At 54.2% G+C, this 22,875-nt stretch overlaps 1 protein-coding gene across 1 annotated transcript; it reads left to right on the top strand.

The window, feature by feature from the left end:
- Nucleotides 1-3,988: 3,988 nt before the first annotated feature.
- ACE (angiotensin I converting enzyme) lies at nucleotides 3,989-20,819 on the top strand. The gene is made up of 25 exons (XM_085083347.1): nucleotides 3,989-4,413; nucleotides 7,390-7,557; nucleotides 8,860-8,947; nucleotides 9,186-9,329; nucleotides 9,584-9,775; nucleotides 9,919-10,016; nucleotides 10,545-10,717; nucleotides 10,970-11,193; nucleotides 12,525-12,669; nucleotides 12,983-13,081; nucleotides 13,287-13,409; nucleotides 13,929-14,140; nucleotides 14,624-14,760; nucleotides 15,053-15,211; nucleotides 15,621-15,708; nucleotides 15,911-16,054; nucleotides 16,215-16,406; nucleotides 16,799-16,896; nucleotides 17,164-17,336; nucleotides 17,780-18,003; nucleotides 18,237-18,381; nucleotides 18,586-18,684; nucleotides 19,079-19,201; nucleotides 19,724-19,911; nucleotides 20,183-20,819. Exons 1-25 carry the CDS (start codon nucleotides 4,204-4,206, stop codon nucleotides 20,368-20,370), a joined length of 3,834 nt encoding a protein of 1,277 aa, XP_084939473.1. The 5' UTR covers nucleotides 3,989-4,203; the 3' UTR covers nucleotides 20,371-20,819.
- The last annotated feature ends 2,056 nt before the right edge of the window (nucleotides 20,820-22,875 follow it).

Raw genomic sequence — 22,875 nt, 5'->3', positions numbered from 1 at the left:
AGATGAAGGATGAAGGACTAGCAATGATTTCTGGCCAGGTTTTTACTTCCTGTCCTATGATGCTCCTGACTGTGTGCCCAGTACTGTGCACATATCCTGCACTGGGACTGGTAGGTCTTACATTTATTTAGGACCCTCCCAAAACATGGGAATCATTTAGGAGCCCTGAGCCCACCATTGCCTTCAGCACACTGCATATTCAGGGCCTTGCAGTGTCATAGCACATCCTCAGGGCTCTCTTTGCAGTGGGGACATCCCCTGGGTGCTGGCACTGGTCCCAAACTGGAATTGATGCTAAGGAGATCTGATGGTGAAAACCACATGTCCATCCCCTTCCCACTCACCTCCAGCCCTACCGAGCTGCCTAGGTGGAAAAAACACATGGTCCTCTCGGGCTTCCCCGTGCAGCCAGCCTGGATCACATGTGTCCCCTCAGCTGCACCAGGACAAGTCTCCTCAGGACAAGAAACCCTTGTCCCAGGGCAGGAGTGTCCTGGAAAGAGTTTTTATGGGGTGGGGTTGAAATTGTGATGATAAGGAGCTTTCTGCTGCATTCCACTGAGTGTGCACTTTGAGTGATAAAGCGGCACTTGCTGCCATGGAGCCAGGGTGAGCTCCCCCTCAGTCCATCACACCCCATCCCCGCTCAGAGGGAACACACCAGGCTTTGAACACACCTTAAATCAGGGGAAAGCTGGAAACAGCCTCACAGTGTTGCCAAAACTACTCAGCAGAAACCTTTCGCAGTCTGACAGCAGAAGCAAGAATTCCTGGGTCCCTCTTGCCATTACAGTCCCCAAATCCAGGTAACATCGAAGGGCTCCACCAACCTCAACACTCACTGGAACAGTTCAAAATTATTTTAGCAATCAGAGGTCTGAAATAAATGGCAAAAAAACTGATTGCTTGGGATGTTTCTTTTTTATTTCTTTTTTTCCCCTTTTTTTTTAAGGATCAGAAAAAAGCTGTTTGTTTAGATGAAAAATTTGGACTGGGTGGGTGTTCCTTCCCCTCTCCCTCACGGCAGCGTCACCACAGCTGGGAAAGCAGCTTAGCGAATTATACACTATGATAACTGATTGAATTCATCAGTAAATAAAGCAGCAGCCTTTAAATCCAGGGTCTGGAGAGGGAGGAAAAAATTCTCAGTGCAGTGATTTGTACCAACAGGTGCAGGAGTCGTCATGCCCACAAAACCACAGCCACCAGCAAAAGTGACACACAGGGCTGCACTCTAGACTAAAAAAAAAGCTCTTTTTGGGTTTAAATCAGGAAGGAATAATTTCTCTACAAAAGGGAATCCCTTCTCCCACCTCCAGGAGCTCCTTGGTTCTTCAGAGAGATGGATCAGACAAGTTATGAAGCAACCTTGAACCCTTTGAGAAATGGTAGTATGAAGAAGCCAAAAATGTGGTTTATAATAAAAGAAGGGGAAAATGAGCCTGAGCATCCCCAGCCAGAGGCCTTAGGGCTACGATATATCCACATAAATCACCAAATTTTCCCAGCTGGCACCAGGACCATCCCCAAATCCCTGCTGCTTCGTTCCACCATACCTGCTCACCCTTTCCCATCACACCACCATCATGGACACTTTGCAGCTCCCCTAAGAAACATTTACTGCCAAAACTCCTTATTTCTTTCTTTTGGGAATTATGTGCTGCACCAGTGAGCGTCCCTTCCAGCACTCCCTGACTGTGGGCAGGGAGATTTTGTAGGTCTGGCAAGCCAAGGAACTGACCCAAAATGCTGAGAGCAAATCACGCTACTTCATGATTCACAGCCACAGTGTCACCACCAACGCACTGTGGTGACAGTCCGGCTGTCGCACACACACATGTCCACTCACATGTGCCCTGGGGAGGGGAGGACAAAGTCTCCATGGAGTGATGACAGCGATGCAAACCGATGGGAAGCATCCTCTGGCACAGGACAGCTGCCGGGGACACCTCGTCTCACCCAGCGTCCCCCAACCCACGTCCCCGTGAGCAGTTCCGCATCCGTCTCCATGGCAACGCATTCTTCACATTCTTCCGTATCTCCTGCCCCTCTGGTCTGTGGTGCTGGCAGCTCTGGGTACCCTGCAGGATGGGAGAAGATGCATGTCCATCACCCACCCCAGCATCCCTGGAAGGGTGGAGAGAGCAGGCTCTGGTCCCTCTGCTCCACAGAATGCCCACAGGTGACTCTGAGCCCATCCTTGGAGGGTGCTGGAGCACAGAATGGATTTAAGGCAGCACAGAGGCAGCAAAGGGCATCTGACAGCTTGCAGGCATCTCACCTGCCTTCCTGGACCAACAGCCACATCACCTGCCAGTGCTCTCCTTCATGTGGGATATTTTTCTGCCTAATTCCAGCTGGAGTTCCACAGAATAGGATAACATACAGCTGTGAGCATCCCTGGAGAAGCAGCCTTAGAGCGGAACTTCTCCTGCAGAAAGTCCAGCAGCAGCAGCCCATCTTGCACCAACCTTGGAAGACGCTCCTGTGTAAAATGATGGAGCACTGCTCTTCTCCTGCAGGCTCTTCCATTGGACACATCAGCCTTGGAAAAGGCCTCATACGCTGGGATTTCTGGATACCAGTGACATTGCACAGACTCTTTCAGCCTCACTACTCTCCGGAAAGGCCCACTGGTGCCAGAGGCTGCATCATGACCTGGAGCCGGGAAAACCCCTTCCTGGCGCAGCTGGGAACAGAGACTGGAGGGAGGCAGGAAATCTCCATTCATTGGCGCTTGGTCTCCAGCCAAACTGGAGCCAAACCAACAATTTTTTTCCAACTTCCGAGTAAACTGGACTTTCCAGAGAGCTGTGGCTGGTGGGGAAAGGGGTCAGCAAGGGGGGCTGGAGGCAGATGCTAGTTTTGTCTCCAGCTCCACAATGTTCAGGCTCGCAGGTGGTGCCAGTGCATTTGGCACTCCCCCATGGGCTTGGGATCAGGGGATGAACAGTTTTAGTATGCCCACATCAGCCTGTGCAAGTGGAGGGTGCTAAAACAGGTTGTGAAGTCATGATTTTTGGAGTGAGGTTTGATAGACATCAGAGGTTTGCAGTCTTCTAAGGACATTTTTTTTTTTAATGATTCTGCACAGCCCATAGGTCCCCAGTGCTGACAGGAGGACTTGTCCTTTTTTGAGTGGCCACACTCTCCCCACAGAGTAACCCCATGGATGCACTGCAATGGACCATGACGGTGTCCAGCCGCTCTGCAGCTCCCAGCAGGACAAAACTCAAGGGGTTTCCCTCTGTTCCTCCCAAAAGAAGCTCTCTCTATGGCAGGTGGTCACTGTGTCCCAGTGGTTGCTCCCACAAGGAGTGATGTTCAGCCAGCACAGGGCTTAAGTGCTGCCCAGGCATCATTCCCAGGGTTGAGGCCAGGCCCTGGGGAAAAGGGATTTAGTTGATTAAATAGAAAACAAAACAAAACAAACGAACTATCAAGCCTATCAACATGGGTCTGGTTTTCATTTTGAAGGAACTTTTTGTTACTTGTTTGACATCAGCCTAATTCCTCCAAGTACAAAACCCTTGGTATGATGTGATGTGACGTGATGTGATTTCTTTCACAGACAGGAGAAATACTCTGTTTATTTGAAAAATGAGGTTATGATGGGAAGGGGGTCACTTTGGCAGAAAGCAGTGTGAGATGGACCTTGATGTTCCTGTGCCCCTCAGGAACAGTTTCCCTTCTGTGCTTGCCCTCGTGCCCACGGCAGGTGGCCGGGGTGCTGCCGAGGGATGTGATGCCGACGTGGGGAGATGTCCTGCCAAGCCCCATGGACCAGTAGAGCTGAATCCCCCCGCGCCAAGTCGGGAGGGGACCGGGACCCTGCAGGGATGGAGTTGCGTCCACCCACCCGGTCCACCCCTTCCCTTCTCCTTTCTTTTTTCTGCTTTCCCCTTGATTCTCCTCCATCTCCTTCCCTGCCTCCTGTCCCAGCCCCTTCCCCTTCCCTCCTGGCAGTGCCAGGAGCCAAAAGGACTTTGCACACCAACGCAGCGCTCGCTCCTTGCTCCTTCCCGCAAGCCTGGGAGCCGCTGAAGAGAGAGTGGAATGCTCCCGTCTTATCTGCGAGGAGAGGCAGGCTCGGTGGGCAGGGTTTGCGCGAAAGCTGCTGGCTTATAAGCAGCCGGCAGCGGAGGCAAAGCTGTCTCGGAAGGCACCGAACGGAGCCCCGCTCCGTGCCGCGCTCCCGCCGCGATGCCCCCGGCGCTGGGGCTGCTGCTGTGGCTGAGCCTGGCAGGTGCCCTTCGGCCCGACCTCGAGCCCCCCCAGCATGAAGCCACCGAGAAAGGGGCCACCCTCTTCGCCAGAGACTACAACAGCACGGCCGAGCTCGTCCTCTTCGAGAGCGTCTCGGCCAGCTGGAATTACAACACCAACCTGACGGCCGAAAACGCTGCTCTGCAGGTGGGTGGCGGGACGGGGGCGATGCCACCACGGGGGTGTCCCCAGTACCGGGAACTGGGGGGGCTGGGTCACGGTAGAGACACTTGGTGTGGTTCCCTTCCTCTCTGTGGGCTCCTGTCTCGGCACCTCAGGATGGCAAACCAGGGCTGGAACTTGTAGTCCAAGAGCCGCAGGGTTTTGCCCCATATTGGTTTCCAGAGAGACTCTGCCCCAGTGTGACAGCTCTAGTCCCAGAGCAGAGTCCAGATTATTTTTAGAAGTGATTCCCTCCTCCCAGCACCTTCCACTTTCCCACTTCCAGAGCTGGTCAGGTGTCAATTGTCCCTGTCCCCGTCCCTGGCTGGTGTCACCACATCACCGTGCTGGGGGTTTTAGTTTGGGGCAGACACCAGGCGCCCAAAGTGCACAGGCAACTGGGTGGCATCGGGACTGAGGCTGCCACCTCTTGTGCCTGTGTCCCCAGCTCATGGGGACAAAGACAGCTTTGGGAAAGCACTCCAAGCTATAGGGAATTAGACATTAGCCCTTGTGGGCAGAGCCCCTGCAGGAAACAACGCTGTGTGCATCCCACAGGCATGTGTGTTTTCCCAGGGGTTTGCATGTGTCTGGGTTGTATTTAGTGGGGCAGGGAGCTGGAGCAACCGCAGGGCTGCTCTTGGGTGAGCTGCAGCAGAGCCCAGGCCAGGGGATGGCAGTGCCTGGGCAGGCTGTGGTGGTTTCCCCGGTCCCAGCCATGCCCAGGGAACTGCCAGTGGCCCCAGCATGGGGTCATGGACAAGGGATACACCTGCCAGCCCTATGGCTACAGGTGCACAAGGGTCAGTGCAGTCCATTCCTGACCACAGTGTGTTCAGCAACCCTAGTATCACACAGGGGCTGCCATACAGCCCTGAACCCTCCAGATCCTGTGGAGCACAGTGTGCCCTGTGCAGGAAGGAAATGTGTCTTCCTGTGTAGGGGAAAGATCACTGCCAGGTCTGGCCACTGCCAATTTGGCAGGACACTCAAGAGGGCCCAGGTGCCCCTTGAGCCTTTTTTTGTCAAGCTGACGTGATGTCTGGGCAAGTGCCCAGTGCTAGCAGCAGATGTGGTGGGGCTGGGGACCTTGGGGCATAGTAGGAACATCCCGGCCGCACTGAGTCCAAGGTTAGGGCCAGGAGAACACCTTGAATGGACTTTTCTCAAAAGGTCCTTCCAGACCAGCTTTCCCCCCTTAATGTTCTATTAAATGTGTGAGGATCATTTCTAGGAGCTCCCTGCAATGTCAAGGCTCCTGAGCCAGCCCTGGTAGAGGGGGGATCTGAACCACTGAGATCAGCCCACAATGGGGCAGCAGGAAGGTGTGGTGGGATGGGAAATCACTGACTGCTGAAGGAGTAACAGTTGGCCAGCAGGACCCAAAAGGCTGGATTTGGGAGATCTGGAAAAGCATTGGGCCAGGCAAACCCTACATATCTATAACACATGAGGGGCTGAGTCAGGCCACCAGGGCATGGGCAGCTCCAGTGCCTGCCGTCCTGTAACAAAGGGACATGAGAGGCAGGAGGCCAAAGGCAAGGGCAGGGATGGACAGAGGGATGCTGGACAGACAGATGTACCAACTCTCACAAGCGGGGGTTCTGGGTGAGAGGCTGGTGATGGGGTTTGGGGTTTGGGGGCTGCTCATGTTTGGGTGCAGAACTTCTCCAGGTGCGTGGGCCAAGGCAGTCCCAGTGTCCTGAACTGCATCTGAGTCTTCACCTGCACCTATGAGCAGGAGAGAGTGGGGTGGGGGCTTTGGTCGGGAGGCTTTGAGACTGTGAGTGTCAAGGGGCTTCTGAGCCCAGCATAGGGGCATGCCCTCCAGAGAGAGATCCCAGATGTCGGGTGAAGGGCCAGAACTGGTGGCATGGCCATGGCAAGGGGGTCTCAGGCAGTGCCACTGGCCTGAACTTGCTCCACCAGAGCCATCAGGAAAGTTTAGGGTACAATTTTCCTGACCAAACACAGGCACGTGTTCAAGGAGAAAACAAAACACACCTGGACTCTGCTTCCTCCAGCTCCTCCAGCTCTGCATGGGGTCTAGGAAGGGGTAAAGGCATCCCCTGTTCAGAGCAGTGCTGCAAGAGCAGGGGGTCTGTGGGGCTGGTATGTCCTGGCATGCTGGGGGCTTGGGTACCAGTGATGCTGTGGGCATTCAAGGGAATGCTGTGGGATGTCCAAGGGAAGCGATGGGAGCAGTGCTGGGTAGCCAGGGGCACCTGGCACTTTTGGCATTCCCACCCCCGTGTCCCACAGCTGTGTGCGTGTCTGCCCCGGACAGCCTCCAACTCTGCTGCACCATAACTCCCTTTCTTTCCTGCTGAGGGAATGTGAGGATTAAAATAAAACAAACCAGGCATGTTGTAGCCAGGCTAAAAATGCCACGAGTCACAGCTAATGAGCTCCGTAAATCACACCAGGACAGCACATGGACACTGACCAGGCACTCTGCACCATCTTGCTCCACCTGCACGGGGCCAGGACACTCTCAAACAACCACAGTTTCCCAAAAATACAGCTGACACTGAGCTGGCTGGGATACAACCACTTGCAATACACTCCATCCCAAAATCATGGCTGTAGCTCCAGCCACCTAAATAGCCCCCCAAAATGCCGGCAGCTCCCTGCCAGCCCATGGCCCCAAGAAGGGAGATCAGGGCTGGCAGGAGTTGGGTGACAGTGAGACACCCAAAACCAGCGACTCAGAGCAAATGGATGAAGCCTAGACTTGGCATTTGTGGGTCACGGGGTGTAGACAGCCAAAGGAGAAATGTACAGAAATAGAAGTGTACAGACATAGTGAGGAGATTATAGGAAGGAGAAAGGTGAATATGACCAGATGAGACCCTCCAAAACACCCTCACTGGCCTCCACAGTGGATGCTCATCAGGAGCACTGAGTGGTGGCATGTCCCAGAACTGGTCCTGATCCTCCATGTCCCCTCTTGTCATGCAGGTCAAGGCGTCATTGGAGGAGCAGAACTTTACAGAGCTGTGGGGAAAGAAAGCCAAGGAGCTCTATGGCAACAACTGGAATAACTTCAGTGACCCCCAGCTGAGGAAAATCATTGGCTCCATCCAGACCTTGGGACCCTCCAACCTGCCCCTGGATGAGAGAGAGCAGGTACGCGAGGTGGCATCGCAGCCCTGGGCATGGCTGGGATGCTGTGAAACAACTTAGAGGGATTTTTCACAAGCATCTAGACTGCTGATGACCTGTTGCATTTTGAAGGGTGTCACTGGCCTCTGCACAGTGATTGAGGAGGAGATGAGGTGCTATCTTCAGGGCATTTGGGGTGCCTGCTGGCCCTATTAGCCAGCCCTAACTTTGTCTTGGAGCTATCCCAGCAGGAGCTGGATATTTCCTGCTTACACAGAGCAGTCTTGGGCATCACCTGGAGATCAGACAGGTTGTACCCATGGCTGGGGGCAGCCATCCCAGCCCCTCTCGGCTCCTCAGGTATGCAGCTCACTGAAAAGGAGGGCTAATACAGCCACTAGGCTCCTAATACCCCTATGAGACAAGGAATGCTGTGCCTTGGTGACGCAGTTCCATGCTAGGGACATCAAGACATCCTGAGCCTTTCCCATCACAGTCCTGACCTTTCAGGGCAGTTCACCTGAATTTTGATTTCCATGCATGAAAATATTGCCCAGGCTGAGGCTGTCAGCCACTCACCTCTGCATGAGCACAGGGACAGGCCTTTCCATCCTGACCCACAGCTCCCTGACAGCCATTCCTCCCAAAACCCTGGCAAAGCCCAGCAATACAATCCCTTCCGGAGAACTGTTGGCCCCAGTTCCTTCCAGGAAACCCATCCCTGCCTTCTCCCAAATAACAGACAGTATCATGTCTCCTCCCTGCACATCAGTCATGTCTCGCCCATCCCTGTGCACCTCTATTCCACAGCTACCATTGTCCCCATCTCCATCCCCTCTGCCCAGCTGGAGCAGAGGAATGGGAGTGGAGAGAGGGACGGAGCAGAGGAATTTCCTTCCCTGGGAATGGGCTTCCCAGGCACGTTCCAGGAAACCTCCTGTTGCTATTGTTTGCTGTTGTTGAAGTTCACAGAAATAAATCCCCCTCATCCTCCTCCTTTTCTTCTCATTTTTTTGTTTAATCTGTTTAGATAAACAGCCTGTGCTGTGGCCCTGCTGACAAACAACTTTATAAACAGGCTCTCTCTGGAGCATGGCTGTGCAGGGATTGTCTGTCCCAAAGAGCCTCCCTGCTCCCACCATGCCAAGGGTGCAAAAACCCTGAGTGAAAACACACTTATCTCACCAAAAACATGCTGTATAAACACACCAATCCTTTTCCACATCCCTCCAGACACACACACTCTAGAGCTGGGAAGCCTGTAGATCCCTCCTGAAGGGGCATTCATGTCCCCTTGTAACCCCAATGTCTTTTCCATTCCCACAGTACAACACCATCCTGAGTGACATGGACAAAATTTACTCCACGGCCAAGGTGTGCCTGCCCAACGGCACGTGCTGGGATCTGGAGCCAGGTATGGTCCCTGTCCCACTGATCCTGCCAGCTGCTGAGCACCCCATGGCCATGGCTTTGTCCTGGTCCCCACATCCTCAGTAGGCTGGGGTTGGCATGTCCCACTCATGTTCATCAGGATTGTCCCAGAGTGAGGATGGGCAGTTCGGTCTGATGTGGTAGTGGTGGCACCTCTGCGGAGCTGTGGCACATTTCTGATGTTCTACTTTCTTATGTTCTACTTGTCCCCTTTGTCCCAGACCTCTCAGACATCATGGCCACATCCCGCAGCTACAAGAAGCTGCTCTACGCCTGGGAGGGGTGGCACAATGCCGCGGGGAACCCACTGCGCCCCAAGTACGAGGAGTTTGTGAAGCTGAGCAACAAGGCCTATGAGGATGATGGTACAAACAGAGGGGATCCACAAACAGGGACTGGTCAGGGATCGGGGTGGAAATCAGACCTGGTACATTGGGATGCCCTGCTGTTCTCCCCATCCCACATGCAGCCAGGCATCCAGCTTCTATTTCCCAGGTACCAACACTTTGGGGAAGGGGGAAAAGTCCTGCTGCTAGTCCCTGGTCCCACCTTTTGGGAGTGGGTGGTGGGGGCAACCTCCAGGGTCTGGAGCCAGAGGTCTTCCCTATATCCGTGGTAGGATTTGCTGACACAGGCAGCTATTGGCGCTCCTGGTATGATTCAAAGAACTTTGAGAAGGACCTGGAGCACATCTACACCCAGCTGGAGCCACTCTACCTCAACCTGCACGCCTTTGTCCGGAGGAAGCTGTATGACCACTATGGGCCCAAATACATCAACCTGAAGGGTCCCATCCCTGCTCACCTCCTGGGTAAGGGATGAGTCTCCCCCAGCCTGTGCCCAGGGGTGCTGGTGGGGTCTAGAGAGGCACACACAAGGCCAGAGAGGTCCCAGTTCTCAGTGTGTCCCTTCTGACCTGCCATCAGCTCTACTCCAGCTATTTTCTCTTCTCAGGGAACATGTGGGCTCAGCAGTGGAACAACATCTATGACCTGATGATCCCCTACCCGGAGAAGCCCAACCTTGATGTCACGAGCACCATGGTGCAGCAGGTGATGGGCTGAGGGACACATTGGGGGCACCAGGGAGAAAAAACAGGGGGAGTTGCCCAAGGCTGGTCCATGACATTGACCCCATGGGAGTCGTTTCTCATACTTCCATACAGGACAACAGAAAACCCACGTCTGGGAGGGGAAGGGGCAAAGAAATTATCTCACTCCATCTCTGACAATTACCAAAGAGGCAGCAGGTGGACAAAAGTGGGCAGTGCACTGGAACTGGTGACTGTCCCCGGGCTGAGGGCTGCATTCACACCATCACACAGCTTCAAACACTTCCTGGGTATCAGCCCTGCTCCCTTCTCCTGCCCCTGCTGAGCTCCAGCACCATTTCTCAGTGCTTTTTAGGGATATTCACACCAAATCTGGGGCTGGGCCTCCCCATCACAGTGAGAGGGGCAGGATCTCAGTCCCTCAGAGCAACCCACCACCTTCCCATGGTGCTGGGGGAGCACTGAAGGCAATGCCCAGGGCATGGGCAGCCCCTTTCTCAGCCATAACCCACTGCCTGCTGCCTACCAGGGCTGGAATGCCACACGGATGTTCCGGGTCTCAGAGGAGTTCTTCACCTCCCTGGGACTTCTGGAGATGCCCCCTGAATTCTGGGAGAAGTCCATGCTGGAGAAACCGATGGATGGGCGGGAGGTGGTGTGTCATGCCTCAGCCTGGGACTTCTACAACCGCAAGGACTTCAGGTCTGTGGGGTTATGCAGGAACCTAGGGCTACAGAGCAAGACCCTCCACCACCCCTTGGGTACCCCCAGCCTGGCCGCACAGCCCACAGACAGCAAGTCTGGAATGACAATGCTGCCCTGCCTTCCCCTGTCGCTTACCCCATGGGGTGTTGCCACCCTCTCTGGGACTGTGGGGAGTCCTTCCCATCAAGGGGGTGTACAGGCAGCCAGGGTCCCTCACCTGGCTCAGGCAATGCTGTTTTGATCTGGCAGGATCAAGCAGTGCACATCGGTGACCATGGAGCAGCTGTTTACGGTGCACCATGAGATGGGCCACATCCAGTACTACCTGCAATACAAGGACCAGCCCGTGTCCTTCCGCAGCGGGGCCAATCCTGGCTTCCACGAGGCCATCGGCGATGTCCTGTCCCTCTCTGTCTCCACCCCCAGCCACCTCAAGAAAATCGGTCTCCTCAGCAATGCCACTGAGGATGAAGGTATGGCAGCTACCCTGGGCAGCTGGGTGACCTGGAGGGCTCTGGCACTGCCTGTGGTACTGGGAAGGGTTTGGGATGTGCTAGGGTGGGTTGCAGTCTGGCAACACAGCCCAGAACTGCCACAGCCCCTTCTCATCTCCATGGGTCCATGTAGAGCCCTTCTCGGCTCCATCCTCTTCACCCCTGAGGCAGGAGGGATGCTCTCCAGAGCCTGTCTGTGCCTTTCCCTTCACCATCAGAGCCCAAACCTGAAAACAACATCTTTGTGCTTGATTGGCTTTGACCTTTCCAGCATTCCTCCCTCCCTCCCTCGCCAAGAAGCATCCACCACTGGAACTCCCAGTGTGGCTCTGTGGAGGTGGCACCAAGCACTTACATGCACAAGGGCACTTCGCAAGTAACGTGTCCGGCTGCTAGCCAGCATGGCAGGGCAGGACTTGTCCCGGCAGGCACTGCCCAGCTTGGCAAGAGCCTCATCCCCTACCCGACATCTCTCAGCCAACATGTCAAAGCAGACGGCAGCAAAGGAAAGTGAGCACTCCCAGACCTGCCCCAGGCAGCTGCTTGGCAGAGGAGGGACAGTCCCGGGATCCTCCTGCCATGTCATTAAATACATTTTATGATGAGAAAGACATCACAGCAGCCAAGAGCATTGGGCTAGTACTGCATGAACACCACGAAACAGATGGTCCTTGCCTTAAGCCATTGCTGCCTGGCTTGTCGGCCTTTGGCAGCCAAGCCACCGTAGTGATGGCAGCCAATAGCCCCTCAGGGCAGTGCTGCCAACCCCTCTCTGACTCCACAGCTTCAGCTGGGTCTCCAGCAGGTCTTTCTCCAAACTTCCTTTCCCAGGTTTCTTTGAGGGGAAAAATATATGTCACTATCCCCTGTGCTCCTCATGATGCAGTGGTGACTGTCCTAGAGTTGACTTTAATTCTGGGTTTAAACCATCAGATTCTACAGTGGTGTGACTGCAGATCAAACCTGCCCAAGCTCCCTCACCCTGAGGCCCCAGGGTGGAACTGTGAAGAGTTACACTCACCAAAGACCTTTTCACTCTGAGAGCTGAGCTAAGGACAAGGGGGCACCACACTTGTCACTGTCATTGTCCCCACTCAGTAAAAAGCACATGTTGCCCCAGGTAGTAGCTGTATCTACAGAAACCTCTTGTGTCCTACCCAGCCTTCTCTAGGAGCAAGGTTACATGTTGAAATGCTGGCCCCATTTCTTATCCAGATCTGCCCACCCTTTTGCCCACTGAAGGTCTTGTGCCCTGTAGTGCTGTCTGTGCAGACTCCTTCCTAGCCTGGTTCAGACTCTGTTTCATGCAGAGAGCAATATCAACTACCTGCTGAAGATGGCCCTGGAGAAGATTGCCTTCCTGCCCTTTGGCTACCTCATCGACCAGTGGCGCTGGAATGTGTTCAGTGGCCGCACGCCCCCAAGCCGTTACAACTACGACTGGTGGCATCTGAGGTAGGGGACAGTCACCAAGGGTGGATGGGGGTATGGAAGCTGGGGATGTGCAAGGAAGGAAAGCAGGAAAGAGGAAAGGAAAGAAAAAGGGGGAAAGTAGCCATGGAGGTGGTGGGAGAACAATGGATAGATAGGTGAGTGGATGGATGGATGGATGGATGGATGGACGGATGGACAGACAGACAGAAATACATGGAATCACGCTGAAATTGTGCAGATTTCTTTGGCACTGTGTCATCCCTTCCCATTCCTTGATTTGATTTTTCTGACCCCTTATTATTCCCACGCTCATGCTGTTCTCTGTTGTCCGCAGAACCAAATACCAGGGTATATGTGCTCCAGTTTCAAGGAACGAAAGCAACTTTGACCCTGGAGCAAAGTACCACATCCCAGGGAACACTCCTTACATCAGGTAGAGGAAGTGTTGGCAAGGGTTTGGGATGCAGTGGGTAGGGCATCACCTCTATGATGTCTGTGGGCAGGGACTGGGATGTGCTGCTCCTGCTCAAGACATAGAGATCTCCCAACACTTGGGACCACAAATGGTGGGGTTGAGCTCTGGGACTTGTCTGCTTCCCTTTGTCCCCAGTTCTGACCTTCATGAGCTTCCTTGGCAGGTACTTTGTGAGCTTCATCCTCCAGTTCCAGTTTCACAAGGCGCTGTGCAAGGCGGCCAACCACAACGGTTCCCTGCACACCTGTGACATCTACAGGTCCAAAGAGGCTGGAGACAAACTCAGGTGGGGACAGAGAAGGGTCAGGACAATCACCATGGGCAGATTTGTGCATGGAAGCTGATGGTGTGCAAATGAAGGGAGAGAGGGAGGCAGGCAGGCAGGCAGGAAGGAAGGAAGGAAGGAAGGAAGGAAGGAAGGAAGGAAGGAAGGAAAAGTGAACTGGAGAACTAGCTTTGCAGATGAATGGATGGATGGGTGGAAATACATGGAAGCTCTGGGGTGGGATGAGTGGTCCTCACCAGAGTATTGCTATTGTCCCTGCCACGAGCTACACCCAGACAAGAGGTCACTAAAACACAGTCGGCTCATGTTGATTCCCAGGGTGTTGAAGGCATGAGTGTGTGACAGGGAGTCCTCAGTTCTCACATACAGGGCAGGTGGTGGATTCCAAGACAGTTCTCAAGTTCATGTGCCTCTCAGCAACAGAATCTTCAACCCTTATGATGCTGAGAATCTATCATTGCTTCTCTCCCATCCATCTCCTGGTGTCACGCTGGCTCTTGCTGTTGCACTCCTCTGCAGGGAAGTGTTGAAAGCTGGGTCCTCCAAGTCATGGCAGGATATCCTACTGAATCTCACTGGCACGAGTCAGATGGATGCTCAGCCCCTTCTGGAGTATTTCAGCCCTGTCACCAAGTGGCTTGAGGAGCAGAACAACAAGACCAGTGAAGTGCTGGGCTGGCCCGAGTTTGACTGGCGTCCCCCTGTCCCTGAAGGCTACCCTGAAGGCATTGGTAAGGCTTCAGCTCCATCCTCCAGGAAGCAGTCCCCCAGGGGACATCGTTAACCTGCAGGCAGAAGAGTGCAGAGGGAGATGTCTGCTGTGGGTGGGGTGGTCCACATACCAGGAAACAGAAATAATCAGCTCCAGTGAAGTCCCACAGGGCGTTGCTTCCCAGGAGGCAGGTGCCATTGTCTGAAGCCATGTAGTGATGTCATCTGTCATGGTGTGAAGGGTCTTCTCAGCTGTATCCTTTGTGCTCATGTGGGAGGGTCTAAGCATGCAGCTTGTCCTGTTATCCCATCCTCTGTCCAATGGGACACCCCAGCAGGGCCCCTCTGCCCCCATTTCTTAGCTCAGCCTGCTCCCAAGTTGTGGCATCCTTCAATGGACCTGCAGTTCTGGGAAAAGCTCAACTATGGCTCCTCCATAGGATAGTGCTCTTGCAACTCTCCTGACCTTCCTCACCTCTTCCCCCATTTATTTCCTCCTCTAGACAAAATAGCAGATGAGGCCCAAGCTAAAGAGTTCTTGTCCGAGTACAACAGCACGGCAGAGGAAGTGTGGAATGCCTACACCGAGGCATCGTGGGCCTACAACACCAACATCACTGACCACAATAAGGAGATCATGGTATGGGAACAACCCTGGGGCTGCACAGGGAGAACCAATAGCCAGGGCAGGCAGCTGGTACCCAGGGCACATTTCACAGGAGCTCTGAAAACCAGGGCAGCCTCTGCCCCTCATAAAGGGGTAATGCTCTCACCACCACCCAGGTGGTGCCTTTTCCATGAAAAACCTCATCATTCCATGAGGTATGAACAAAGGCAGCTGTGGGGAGGGTGTCAGTCAAGGGAAGTCAGATGGTGTTTCTAGTGATGGCCTGTGTCTTCTCCCCGAAGTAACTCCTCTTCTCTCATTGTAGCTGGAGAAGAACTTGGCCATGTCCAAGCACACCCTTGAGTATGGCATGAGGGCCAGGAAGTTTGACACCTCTGACTTCCAGGACCAAAGTGTCACCCGCATCCTCAAGAAGCTGAGTGTCATTGAGAGGGCAGCCCTGCCTGAGAATGAGCTGAAGGAGGTGAGTGGCAAGGGGACAGAGCAGGAGAAGGTGTCCTTTGCCATCACCCTGTGTGAAGACAAAAGTCTCTCTCAAAATATAACAAGTGCCACTGGGCAGCCACTGTCTGCCTTGAAAAAGGTGATAGCTTGGTACCTTCTACAGAAAGCCAGAATCCTTGTCTTCAGGGTTCCCCACCCAAAGGTTGCTTATCCCAGGCTGCAGAAGGACCTGGGTGCTTGGGTGACAATGGCACATTACTTGTTGGCCTCAGGCCCTCTTCTATTGACTCCATGTTGCTTCCATTGTGGTCACACTTGATCTTGAAAGGGACCAGAGTAAAATACACAAAAACACCTCAGTAGGCTGGGACATTCTCCAGTATCAGGAGCAAGGATAACCAGTTTACATACTCTGATCTCCTTTGCAGTATAACACCCTCCTCTCAGATATGGAGACCACGTACAGCGTGGCCAAGGTCTGCAGAGAGAACAAAACCTGTCACCCACTGGATCCTGGTAAGAGCTAGCACGGTGTCCTGTCAGGCATCTGCACTGGCCTAGAAGGGAGGGATTTTTTTTAATTGGAGCACAAAGAAAGGCCATGAAGGGTTCTTTCAAATTCTCTGAGATGGCCCCTGAGCAACACATCGGGTATAGAACCATTGCACCAGTTCAGGCCATCCAACAGGATCACTGTGGCTTCATTGCTCTCTCTTAGATCTCACAGACATCATGGCCACCTCTCGGGACTATGATGAGCTCCTCTTTGCCTGGAAGGGCTGGCGAGATGCTTCTGGGAAGAAAATGAGAAACAACTACAAGCGATATGTGGAACTGAGCAACAAGGCGGCCATGCTCAATGGTCAGTGCCCTGCACCCCTAGTGTCCACCATGGTCCTAATCCCCTGTGAGCAGAGGACTGGGCTTGTCATGATATGGAGGGACATGGGGTGTCTGAACAGCAAGACACTCTTGCCCATGAAGGACGTAGTCTGACAGCTTCTGCTCTTGCCTTACCACAGGCTACAGAGACAATGGAGCCTACTGGAGATCCCTGTATGAGACGTCCACCTTTGAAGAAGATCTGGAGAGGCTGTACCTGCAGCTGCAGCCGCTGTACCTCAACCTACATGCTTATGTACGCCGAGCCCTCTACAAAAAGTATGGTGCAGAGCACATAAACCTGAAGGGTCCCATCCCTGCCCATCTACTAGGTAAGGGCTCTGCTTGAGTAAGCTATGTCTCCCACCAGATGTGGCTGGCTCTGAGCCATGCCAAGAATTAAGACCGGTCTCTGTTCAGCTCTGGCTGAAGGGACAAGGACCCCTTGGATGAGTCTGTAGAGGCCAATCTGCCCCAGAGAAGGGCAGCATACTCAGCATGACTTGACCTCTCTTGCATGGTGGGCTCCTGCCTACATTGCCCTTGTGCAAGCAGGGCAGGGGCCAGGCAAGGCTGGGACCAGCAAGGCAGGGGCCAGGCAAGGCTGGGACCAGCAAGGCAGGGACCAGGCAGGATGATCCACCTGTGCAGGAAGAAGGACTAACTGGTTACTCTACTCTCCCTGTCTCCCTCCTGATGTATGCCATTCTTCTGTGCTTCCCAGGCAACATGTGGGCTCAGTCATGGTCCAACATTTTCGACCTGGTGATACCTTTCCCAGATGCCACCAAGGTGGATGCCACTCCAGCCATGAAGAAACAGGTCAGTGCTTTTCCAGGCTGCTCTGGGAAAGTCCCTTGGGATGCAGCAGCCACCCATGTTGCTCAATGCTCTAGCATTGCCAAAAAAATCCATGCCTCATCCAGATTCTCTCCCTACCTTTATATGCCAGGACCTGGATCCCGGTGTAGCTGACTCCAAAAACCCCCCTGCCCAGAACAAGGCTACCCCCATCCTCCAATCATTCCACAGGCCCTGGCACCCCAGCATCACCCATTGCCCCTCAACAGGTCTCTGCTCTTTCCCCAGGGCTGGACACCCAAGAAAATGTTTGAAGAGTCAGACCGTTTCTTCACCTCTCTGGGCCTCATCCCGATGCCACAGGAGTTCTGGGACAAGTCCATGATTGAGAAGCCATCAGATGGGCGGGAGGTGGTGTGTCATGCCTCAGCCTGGGATTTCTACAATCGCAAGGACTTCAGGTGCCCATGGGTAGCAGGTGGTGGCACAGCTGATGTGGTGCTGGAGCAGAAAGAAGCATCTTTGAAGAATAAGGGCATGTGGGCTGATGCAACCACAGTTTATCTTGGTCTGTGGCTGTGGCACCCTGACTATGGCACTTCTCTTGGTACACAAGATGCTGGCAGTAGCCCCCATGGTGGATGGAGGGCAAGCTATGCCTGCCCTGCCCTGTCTTGGAGAATGGAAAAGCTGATGAACAGGGACAGGGAATGGGCAGGGTCAGCAGGAGATGCAGGAGAAGGAAGAGACCAACCCCATGGAGTAGGGCCAGCCTGGCCTGGTATCAGATGTGGGGTGGGGGCACATGGAAAGGAAAAATAGCTCAAGGGGATCTGATGGTTCCCAGAAGTTTTCATGCCACCACTGCCCTCCCTTCTCCCCCAAACCCTGTATCCCGGTCCAGGATCAAGCAGTGCACCGTGGTGAACATGGACGATCTCATCACAGTGCATCACGAAATGGGCCACGTCCAGTACTTCCTGCAGTACAAGGATCAGCCCGTCTCCTTCCGCGATGGGGCCAACCCTGGCTTCCACGAGGCTGTTGGAGATGTCATGGCCTTGTCCGTCTCCACTCCCAAACACCTGCACAGCATCAATCTGCTGGATCAAGTCATGGAAAATGAAGGTGAGCTGGAGGACCACACAGCAAATGTGGAGATGCTGAGTGGAACAGCTGGAAATGCAAATGGTCAGGAGGGGCTGGGCAGGGTGGAAGGACTCAGGAACATATATGGTGGCTTTGCATGAACGGAAGGGACAAGACCTGTTGGGGACACCCAGCTCTGGGGCAGAGTGACCCATACTAGGAGGAGAGGTGGGTATGGCAGTGCCTTGCTCATATCTTCATGCCCTGGGCAGAAAGTGATATTAACTACCTGATGAGCATTGCCCTGGACAAAATCGCCTTCCTGCCCTTCGGGTACCTCATGGACCAGTGGCGCTGGAAGGTGTTTGATGGGCGGATCAAGGAGGACGAGTACAACAAGGAGTGGTGGAACCTCAGGTAGGATTGAATTCAGACCCTTCTCTGGGACAAGGGCCTTGGCCATCATCCCACTGGGTGTTTTCTCCTTGTGGTCCAGTTGACTACAATAGGAATGATGGGATACACAGCCCCTCCTTCTGTCCGCCCATCCCACTATGTTCCTTCCTGCTTTACCTCATCTCTTCCTTTCCAAGCTGGCCTAACTCTCCCTCTCTGACCCAGGATGAAGTACCAGGGTTTGTGCCCACCAGCACTGAGGTCTGAAGATGACTTTGACCCCGGGGCAAAGTTTCACATCCCTGCCAACGTCCCCTACATTAGGTGAGCCAGCAGGGCTGGGGCACAAGGGGTACCACTTGGATATGAAAGCAGGATCCCCAGTTCAGATGCCACTGATTACACCTTTCTTCATGGCTGATGGTACCATCCTGCGTGGACTGGGCAGCTCTGGGGACCCTGGTGGAGCTTCAGAGGAGAAGTCTGGATTTGGGGGAATTCGTCCCTATCCAAGGAAGATAAGCTAATCCACTCTGACAAACATAAAATATGTTATGGGAGAAATGGCCTCTGCTGGTTGAGCTGAGCTGAAGCCGGTGTAGCCCCAGAGCCAGTGATGCTCTTCCAGAGGGTGCAACCAGAGAATGAAGGGGGGAAAATCCTCTCTTGCACAGGTACTAGTAGGGTCCATTCCCATCTCTTCATCCCTCTCCACCAGGTACTTCGTCAGCTTCGTGATCCAGTTCCAGTTCCACCAGGCACTCTGTGATGCAGCCGGGCACAAGGGTCCCCTGCACACATGTGATATCTACCAGTCCCAGAAGGCTGGGAAGATTTTGGGGTAGGTGTGTGAGCAGGGCAAAGCCAAGCCATCCATATCCCCTAATACCTTAAATCCAGCCCAGCAAGACAGGAGGCAACACAGCCCCTGGTCATCCCTCCCTCCCATCCCATACCTGGGCAGGGGCACCTTAGGCTGGGCCCTGGGGCTGTGATTGCAAAAGCAGCCACTAGATGGTAGCTAGGCCCCTGGCAGGGGGAAGGCTCCCTCCTCCTCCTCCCAGCCCCCAGTTCCTTAGGGAAAACAACCCCCTTGCTTCAAGAAAAGCACCTGCAAAATTAACCCTTTCACCCAGGGACCGCTCTGCATCAGGCTGGATTCACTGGAAGGTTTTAATCTGTGCAAACCCCTCTTCTCCTCAAGATAAACATCTTTCCCTGTGCTCTGGGCTGGCAGCCCTATGGTTCTGGGGGTACAGACTGTACACAGGGATGCTGACATCAAGAGCCCCAAGGGAAAGGGAGGGGCTGGCAGCCAAGAGGGTGACAGGAAACCCACTGGAGCTGTTTTCTCCTGCCACAGGGATGCCCTGAAGCTGGGTTTCAGCAAACCATGGCCTGAAGCCATGCAGCTCATCACAGGGCAGCCCAACATGTCAGCAGAGGCCCTGATGAGCTACTTTGAACCACTCATGACATGGCTGGAGAAGGAGAATGAGAAGAATGGGGAGGTCCTGGGCTGGCCTGAGTACAGCTGGACTCCTTACACAGGTATGCAGGGCTCAGCCAAGCACAGCAAGTCCATGATGGGCCAGGGCTTGGCCCTCACCAAGGTCAGGACGAGGTGGAGATCTCTTGGTGCCCCTTGGCCATTCCAAAACCCACGGGGTGTTTGGATGCTTCTCCTTGATTCCTCATGGAGCTGAGTCCAAAGGGCATCCAAGAGACCAGCAAAAGGGAGATCTGGTGACCCAACATACCACAGCCAATAGCCCCCAGCACCAACCGTGTCTCTCATTTCTTTTTTTTCCATCCACTCCAGTCCAAGATGGCTCCAGCAAAACTGATTTCCTGGGAATGTCCCTGACCAAAAGTCAAGCCACAGCAGGTGCCTGGGTCCTGCTCGCCCTGGCACTCATCTTCCTGATCACCACCATCTTCTTGGGTATCAAGTCCTTCTCAGTCAGGAGAAAGGCCTTCAAAACCAGCTCAGAAATGGAACTGAAATAAGGCAGCCACTAGCGGGGCAACACAGACAGGGTGCAAGCATGGGCACTTGGCCAGGCTGGCAGCCAAGCCATGGGCACACGTGCCAAGGAAGCCATGGGTTTCCACAACCCAGGACTCCTCTCTCCTATCAGGTCAGACATTCCTTTCCACTATGCAAGAGCCAAAGCAGAGAGGAGATATTTATTTGTCAATGTCTGCATCAGGGGAAAGAGAAATGCAGGCTCCGGCAGGCACGGAGTCATCACAAGCTGCCCCTGTGCCCAGGGCTGGAGCTGGTCCAGTCTGGTCACCCACCAGCCAATTCTGACCTGTGGGCAAAGCCCCAGAGGCTTGAGTGACAGAGGGCCGTTTGGGGAGGGATGGAGCACATTCCTCCCCCCTCATATGCCTGCTCCCAGGCTGTTCACTTGCATGGATGAAAAATAAACCTATGTCTTGTCACCCTCCGAGCAGCAGCTCAGCTTCTTCTTGCAGGTGGGCTGTGGACTCAGAGGGACAAGGGTCTCAAGCAGGAGAGCTGCCACCCCAACCCAGTGCAAACACAAATCCCTGGGGACCAGCCTGGCTTTGAGGCAACATAACTGCAGCACCCAGCTTCCCCCATCCCCATCATGAAAGCTCAGCATCCCTTTGCAGCATCTACATCTCCCCTGAATTGCAGTTCCCATCAGAGCTGACAGCTCGTGGGTTCACAGTGAAGCACGTGCCTAAGGAAAGGACTGAATCAGGGCCAGAAATCCCCAAAGTCCAGACGTGAACTGTTCAAAGGGCTGGGGGGGTCACCAAGCCCAAGCTGGGACAAGGCTGGATCTCACAAGGGTTGTGACTCCAGCTCTCAATGTCACATTTATGTAAGAGCCGGGGAGGGGGGTCCAAGGTCAGCGATCGCCTCCTGCCCTCCAGCTCCTGATTATCTTGGGATCAGCTGTGCTTGGCACACCCTCCCCCCGGAGCCCCCCTTCCCGCCCCGTCCCCGGCCTCGTCTTTCTTCTGCTTCTGTAAATAAAACTTCGTATTTGTTCTGCAGTGATTAGGTGCAAAACTAATCCCAGACTGGGGATTATTGCAGCCTTAAAGAGCTGTGATCTGCTGCAGCCCGAAGCAGCAGGGGAAATGAAGGGATCGGGATGATCCACCCGTCCCTCTCCCATCCGATGGCCTCTGCCCTCGGTCATGCCTTACGCCGGGAAGCTGAGGCTTGGGAGCGGCTCGTTGCACCTGGCAGACAAGCAGAAGGCAGGTGTCTGCCCGCCCACGCTCGGGTGTTTGTTTGCTTTCCACCCTCCTCGAGCACAGGACGCCCACGGGGAGGTGACATCCCAAGCGTTCATGCTTCTGCCGAGGTCCCCAGATCCCGGGAGCAGCAGCCCCAGACTCCAACACTCACCCGGTGTCCGTTCTTCCCACGGCCACATCCCGGTGCGTCTGCTTTATATCCCGGCACACCAGGCTCCCTCCTCTCCCCCCTTCCCGGCAGTGCGTTGCTAATGGGGCAGAGACCTGGCACGGTGAGAGCTGAGTTGGAAGCCAAGTGTATTTTCAGCCTGGGAAAGCAGGCTGGTGCAGGTGTGCTCCATCTAGCTCAGTTCTTCACTGGTAATTTTGAGCTCCTTGGCCCCTTTCTGGCCCATTAGTGGAGGAAAAGAGGTCTCCAAGATCATCAAGATCCTGCAAGTTTCATGAAAATTGCTTTCTGGAGAAGAGGATTTAAAAAAAAATAGAAAATAGCCACACTCAAGACTGTCATTCAGGGACTGCAACGCAGGTTCAGCCCTAATTAGACATCAGAGAATCCACATAAGAGCTGAGTTTGTCCTACCATGACACGAGGGTGGATGATGGGTGCACTGAGCTGTGTCCAGAGGCAGACAGACAACCCAGGCCTGCCTTCCATGCAGAAGACAGAGGCAGACACCAGGTTCCTTCAGTGCAGGTCCAAGCCCTGTGCAGCCAGTGAGATTGGACAACAGCCAACCCTCCATACGGGGCCAAGGTCCACGCAGCAGATGGGATGGGGTTGGACACCAGGCTACCTTCAACACAGGTACAAAGTCCACCCAGGAGATGGGGCTGGACATGAGGTTGTGCCTGTCCAGCTCAGGGGGAGGCTGAAGGTCCCACCTTGATTTAAGTTGGAGATTCTTGGCTGAAAGTGGGGCCTGGGTGAAACTTTTGAGGGCAGTGAGGGCCAGCTGGCACCCCGAGGGTTCTGCCAAGCCAGCAGCAGTGTTTTACAAGACAGCTTTAAACCGAGGATGATTTCCCTTCCCTGTTGTGATAACATCTGGAGAGATTTTGCTGCCTTCTGGCTCCTGCATCATGCTTGCTGCTGAAATTAGGAGGCTCCACGAAATCACTCCCTAAGGAGAAAAAAGAAACTTAAAAGCAGAAAAAAAGGAGGAGATTCCCCCTCAATTCATAGAACTCCTAGAGGGGAGCTCAGGAGGCAGGAGGTACTGGGACCTGGGGGGCTGCTTTGCACCCCCCTGCCTATACATGAGGCTT

This window comes from Lichenostomus cassidix, chromosome 27 (assembly GCF_008360975.1).
Source record: "Lichenostomus cassidix isolate B80296 chromosome 27, HeHo_3.0, whole genome shotgun sequence".
Lineage (NCBI taxonomy): Eukaryota > Metazoa > Chordata > Aves > Passeriformes > Meliphagidae > Lichenostomus > Lichenostomus cassidix.
Note: the sequence above shows the minus strand (reverse complement) of the source record. Positions and strands in the feature narration are given on the sequence as shown.